This window comes from Physeter macrocephalus, chromosome 16 (assembly GCF_002837175.3).
Source record: "Physeter macrocephalus isolate SW-GA chromosome 16, ASM283717v5, whole genome shotgun sequence".
Lineage (NCBI taxonomy): Eukaryota > Metazoa > Chordata > Mammalia > Artiodactyla > Physeteridae > Physeter > Physeter macrocephalus.
Window position 1 is genome coordinate 9,236,621 of NC_041229.1, and position 6,435 is coordinate 9,243,055.

Here is a 6,435-nt window from a genome sequence, read left to right on the forward strand (position 1 = left end):
TTCTCTTTCTTTGCTCTGCCCCTGTGGATTAAATATTCTGCTAGATGGTTTACTTGATTTGGGGTTTCTCCCACTGAGATTTTTTTCTTAAGTTCTTCTTACATTGTCCCTTTAATTGTAGAACACAGAAAAGTCTTATTCCACTATCTAAGCCAGCCTGGGCCTCCACCTCCCAGGCCGGGCCTGACATTTTGGGCTCCTCGTCAGGTGAAAAGAGAGTTCAGACACTACCTGGAGACATGAGAGCTGCCAGCAATTCTCTGGGACAAGCAGAAAGGTCAATTTGTTTAAGGAGATGATAAGAGTCCTTCTGTGTGAGTCATTCCTTCAACCCAGGAACAAAGAGCTGAGCTGAAGGAAGAACCCTGAAAACAGGTCAAATGAATTTTATTTTTCCTGCAAGAATATTCACTCATAGATGGCAAATACTTAAGAGATACCAACCCGAGGAATTATCTCTCATCACCGTGTGTGTGTGTGCGCGCGCGCGCGCGCGCACACACACACACACACACACACACACACACAGAGCAGTGTGTTGCTTCTCCCTGTGAAGCATTTCTCAGCTATTCTTCATTTCATTCATTCATTCAAACAAACAAACAAACAACAAAAGTCAACCTTCAACACCTCTTCTTTGAGGTCCCTCCCCAGACCCAGAAAAATATACTCCACATTTTCTGCTTTATTTCATACCTTGACCACAGTATTTATCCTGGGATGGTCTAGTTAGTTGTATATCTGTTTTCTCCAACAGACTATGACATCATTCAGGTAAGATCATGTGTGTCTTCTTCATCTTTGCCTTCCCTGCTTCTAGTACCGAGTTATCCATCAAGTGACATCTGAATGAGCGAAAATGACAGGGAACTGGATCCCATCTTTTATTATTACAAATTGTTCTAGGCTGACCATCTGAGCAGCTACAACCAGGAAAGTGAGGAATGGGAAAAGATCTTGAAATGGACTCAGAGAGACTTGAGGAGGGTTTGGGATACACTAAATTTGGAATCATTTGAAATGTACTTGCACCTTTCCCTTTAGGGTCTTGTTTTCTGAGAAACACGGGAGAAACAGCACTGAGGGGGTTTTTAGGAGCTTAAGAGAAGTGACCAGGCAAGAGTTTGTCTCCACTCCAGGAGAAAGTGCTAGCTCACCCCAGTGCCTGGAGACACAGACACAGTGGTGCTGGTCTGGTCCGGAAGGTTCCGTGGCTGCTCTCTGATTCTGAGAGGTACAGAGACAGGGGAAAAATGGTCTCTGCCTCTGCCCCCTTCTCTTCCATCATCCTTTTTCCAGTGTCCTTCTATCTCTACGTCACTGTTAGAATAAACTTCACAGCAACTATATTCCCCAAGTGTGTTGGTATGGTCAATGAATTCGGCTGTGAAAACAATAGTTCACTGTATTGAGATAGCACTTTTTCCAGCCTTAGCATATTTCAGCCAAAAAATAAAGAAATGTAGGCATGGGGACCAAACTCAAATCCTTTCAGCAAACAGAAAAGCCACAGATACAAAACAATGACAGCTTGGACGTAGCATTGCCTCCTGGTTATACTGAGCAATACAAAGCCAAGTCCAGATTTTCTGACACAGCATCACAGCACAGTCACCACTCCATGGATTCCCGTCTGCCCTTTCCACATCCCCATTCATGTGCTGCATGTCTACAGCCAGGACTGCTTCCCGGATGAGCCCAACAGATAGGGTTTGTAGGTGATACAGTACACCAGTCCCTCTGCTTCACTCACGAGACCTGTCTCAGGTCCCAGCCCCACATCCTTCTCTTCGCACAATGCTTTTATGTTTTTTAGGGTGCCTTGAGGGATGCACCTGTCCCATTTTTTCAACTCCTAGACCAATAAAATGAGGGCTTATTCAATGCAGGCACTGGAGGAGACAAACACTGCAGCCAAGATGAAGAAAGACCAGGGTGAAGGGGAAAAGAAGAGGAGGAGGGGATGTGGGAGGATGAAGAAAACAGATATTGAGAAGCAGAAGGTCCAGGTTGTCCTGACTACTGGGGTGATCTCCTTCCTTCCCCCATCAGCTGAACGATATTCTCAAGAGCGCACACGTGCCAGGGTCAGAGAGCCAGCCCTCAAGTCTTCATTCTGCCATTCACTCCTTATGTGTCCTTAACAAGTCACTTTATCTCTTCCAATCTTAGTCCCCACATTGTGAAATGGAGATAATCATAATGATACCTGTCCTCTCAAATTCAAAGATACTGTGAGAACCGTATAAAAATGTTTCATAAACTATGAAGTGCAGTTGAAGTGTTAGCAACTGATCTCTCTCTACAATGCTCAGGAAGGAAGCCCAGTTGATGTAGGACCTTCCTCAGAGATGATTTCACTTCCTTATCTCTGAGGCTGTAGATCAAGTGGTTGAGCATGGGGGTGACCAGGTTATTCAGGATCTGAACAGTTGCATCCATCCAGGGGCTTGGGGTTAGCCTTAGGTAGATGAGGACCACTGGCATGTATGAAAAGCAGGATGGCAGTGAGGTGGGCACTGCAGGTGGAGAAGGCGTGCCATTGGCCCTCTGCAGAGTGGATCTGCAGGATGGAATAGACAATGCGACTATAGGAGGTGAGGATGAGAAGGAAGCAGCTGAGGGGCATGAGGCCCACACTGATGAACCCCGCCATCTCCAGGGCCGAGGTGTCTGCACAAGCCAGCTTCAGCATCACTGGGATATCACAGAAGAAACAGTCCACCTCATTGGGGCCACAGAAGGACAACTGGAATGTGAGAGTAGTTAGAAAGGTGGCCTGGATACAACCAAAAAATGAGGTCTCCATGGCCAGGATGGCATACACTCTGTGACTCACGATTATTGTGTTGCGCAGACGGTAACATATGGCAACAAAGCGGTCATAAGCCATTACTGTGTACAGGAAACACTCAGTACATCCCAGGAAATGGTAGAAGGAGCGCTGGGACATGTAGCCTGCATAGGAGATGGCTCGGCTGTTCCCTGAGAGGTAGAAGAGCATCTTGGGGGAACTCCCAGAAGGAAAAAATATGTCACACACTGATAGTTTACACAAGAAGAAGTACATGGGAGTGTGAAGTCGAATGGAGGAGACAACTGCCAGTAGGATGAGCAGGTTCTCCGTAAGGGTAAAGAGGCAGAAGGACAAAAACAGGACAAAGAGCATGGTCTCCAGATGCTCTGTGTGTGGAATGCCCAGCAGAATAAACTCGGTCACCACTGCAGCATTCCTCACACCTGTGAGGAAGTCAGACCTCGAAAAGGGACCCATGACACCGAAGTCTGAACACCAGTATCGAATTATTAAGCTTTTTGCTGATGAGCGCTTTGGCTGTGTTTTTAACAAACAATAACCAGCCTGCTTATGAATGGCAAGTCCTATATAAAAATATCAGGTAATAAGAAAAGTCTATTTTAGAGCCAGTCTATTCAACTCCTGGAAAGAATGTTTTGAGAGGCTGGTGGTTGTTTATGACAAGATCAGAAGTTTTGAGATATATTCAAAACATTCTCAGGTTAAGTTAGAAACTTTTTACAGTTGTTTAGTTCATGGATTTACTCTCTTTAGGCATATTTATATTTTGAAATCTCACAAAATCTTTGAGAATCAAACTCTCACTATGCATTACCTTCTGAAAAATATCAGTGTTAGAAATCAGAACACTTAATTTTAATCCTGGCTTTGCCACTTATTAGCTATAGTAGTTCAAACAATTTATACAGTGTCTTCCATAGAAATAGTTTCATCATACAAATAATATGAAAATAATAATTATAACAAAAACATGAACAACAAAGATACCCTGGTATCACAGTAAAGTTAATGAAATTTCTGTGAAATTATGTGGCAAAACATAAATCCTAATGAAAAGTGTTTCTATATTTTATGTTTCTTAAATTTAAGTGTTTAAGTACCTTCCTTTAATGTTGGTATTCTATAACTATTTGCAAATAAATGTTTTATGAAATAATATTGTTAAATAGACTTACATCACATCCTCTTCAGGTTACATCCTGGAGGTATCATGTTCCCAACTCTATCAGGAGATGCTGCTCTGGTTCTTCTGGTCCTTTTAACATTTTCTAAGTGGACGTAAGGTGACTCTAAAACATTAGCAAAACAAAGAGTAGCAGAAAGTGAAGTATCAAATTTGTGTTACTGTGATGAAAAGAGAAATACAATAATCCACATAGCAGAAAGTCAAAGAACAGCTCTAATGAGGAGGGTTAAACACAGGGACCTCTTGTTCCAAGAACTGGACTCAACACTTTCAAAATATGATTCATTTTTTCAATAAATCTGTATGAAGAAACTATTACTATTTCCATCTACAGGTCAGAAAATTGAAGCTTAGAAAAATTAAGCATGTCGCCCAAAGTTGCAAGCTAGTACGTGACAAAGACTCAAACCTCTTTCATTCCACTCTTCATTAGGAAATCTGCCTTCTGTCTGCCTCTGTTTTCTAAGAGCCTCTTCCACTGCTAGGCAGTAACACCCTTCTAGATGGGTTCATGTCACCGTTTCATACTAAGGTGGGAAAAGTGTTCTTGTCTTACTTCTTCCTGGTCATTTCCAGTCTTGACTTGACAGCACACCTAGTTAATATCTAATTTAGTTTTAGAGAAGAGACAAGCTTTTCCCATTCTTTTGACACTATACCTTAGTATCAACTCCAATGTAGGAGCTTTCAAGTCATAGAGCCACATTCAACATGGGGATTCCAATCATAAACTGTGGCAAGTGCCACTGAAAAACACAGCTAAGAGAATGACCAAGCCAAAATGAGTCACTCACACACCACCCTAGAATTGAGCAAAAGTGATGACAGCAAAGGGAAAAACAGTGATACTCTGGGGGAGGAAGTATGCTGCTGACAGCCTGCTTCTTATCACTAATTCTTGCCGTACCTGAATAGTGTCTCTGAAAAAGGCAGATTTCTGTGAGCTCTAGATCACCTCCCCTTGGGCAGCAAAGTCAGAGGACTTTGGTCCTTGCCTATGATTAGATACCATTATAATCTATGATTCTATAATACAGTTTGATTTTTTAAGTCCATTTCAGGAAAAAGCCACAAGGACTAGGAAGGTCCGTGTGTGTGGCCCCCAACTATGTGGGAAGCAGAGGCTAATGGTGAGACATGGGCATATAGTCCACCTGAGAATGCAGTTACGTTTTCCAGTTTTATAACAAGACCTCACATTGACTGCTTCTGGGCAGAGCACAGGGTGCTCCAGCCAAAGGAGCTTGAATTCTCCTACTTATAAAATATTGAGCCTCACAGGGTTTGTGCAATCAAGACCTGTACACACTCACTCTTCCTGGATTGCTTCCTTGGAAGCAATCAGATCCCCTGAAGCCCTATTTGGAACTCAGTGATAGCTCTGAGGGAGGAATTAGTTTGTCAACCTTATTCATCATCCAGCTATGAATTAATAGTGAGATCATAAGAAAGGGATGCTCTAAAGTGGGAAATATCTATGTTCCTCCAAGATTATTTGCACGGTAGAATGAGCTCCAATTCTAACCTTAGATCACCTGCAATGCTATCCCTCTTTTTGGTTGCCTTATACACCTTCAAGCTTTTGCTAGTGATATCATTTGTCTACTGCTTTTAAAATTATCTACACATCCATGCAATTACACAGTTACCTCTAATAAACATCACTATTCCAGGTAGAAACCTAATCAGTTATTTATTATTTATTATGCATCTACTATCGTTACGTGTCCTTCAGGTCAATACTCCTAAAGGGAGTATACGTTCATAGGAGGGTGACCAGTATAAATAAAGGGGTTGGCTGTAAACCTTCTCAAAAGGAAAATAATTGACTAAATAGCTAATATTCAGTTAACAATTCATAGTAAGCATTTACCACATGCTAAGTGCTATGCTAATTCTCAAAATTTATTATTACATTTAATCTCCAAACGAAACCTTATAAAGTAGGTGATGTTATTTGACAAAGAAACTGAAAAGCAGACTGAATAACCTGAAGATTACACAACTAGAAAGTGGCTGAGCTGAGACTATAATTTTAAAGCCAATGCTTTTAAGCTCAATGCAATGATGAAGTCCAGAGATCTGAGTTTTGCACCCAAAGAGAAACAGAGATATAATGTGATTTTTCAAATGCTTGCAAGGCTGTTCCATGTGGACTTTATATGTACTGTTCCATGGGTGATTCAGAAATCATGGGCAGATCTGGTAAAAAGACAGATTTATTTTCAATGTAGAAAGTTTACTTATTAGAAAATGTACATTGATGAAATAAGCAGCTCTTATGATGGAGTTATTTCCTGGTCTGGAAATATCCAAGAAACTGTAAACAGAATCATCTTTCAGGTATGCCATTAAGGTTATTCTCAATTTGAATAAATGATCTGATTTAAAGTTCTCACTAATTTTGAAATTATTTGATTTAATTTATACT

General features: G+C 41.4%; 1 protein-coding gene across 1 annotated transcript; it reads right to left on the reverse strand.

Moving 5' to 3' along the window:
- Positions 1-2,256: 2,256 nt before the first annotated feature.
- On the reverse strand, positions 2,257-3,274 carry LOC102996807 (olfactory receptor 149-like). Its single transcript, XM_024131181.1, is given in 2 exon segments — positions 2,257-2,490; positions 2,492-3,274. Coding segments are annotated over 2 exon segments (1,017 nt in total).
- Between the last annotated feature and the right edge of the window lie 3,161 nt (positions 3,275-6,435).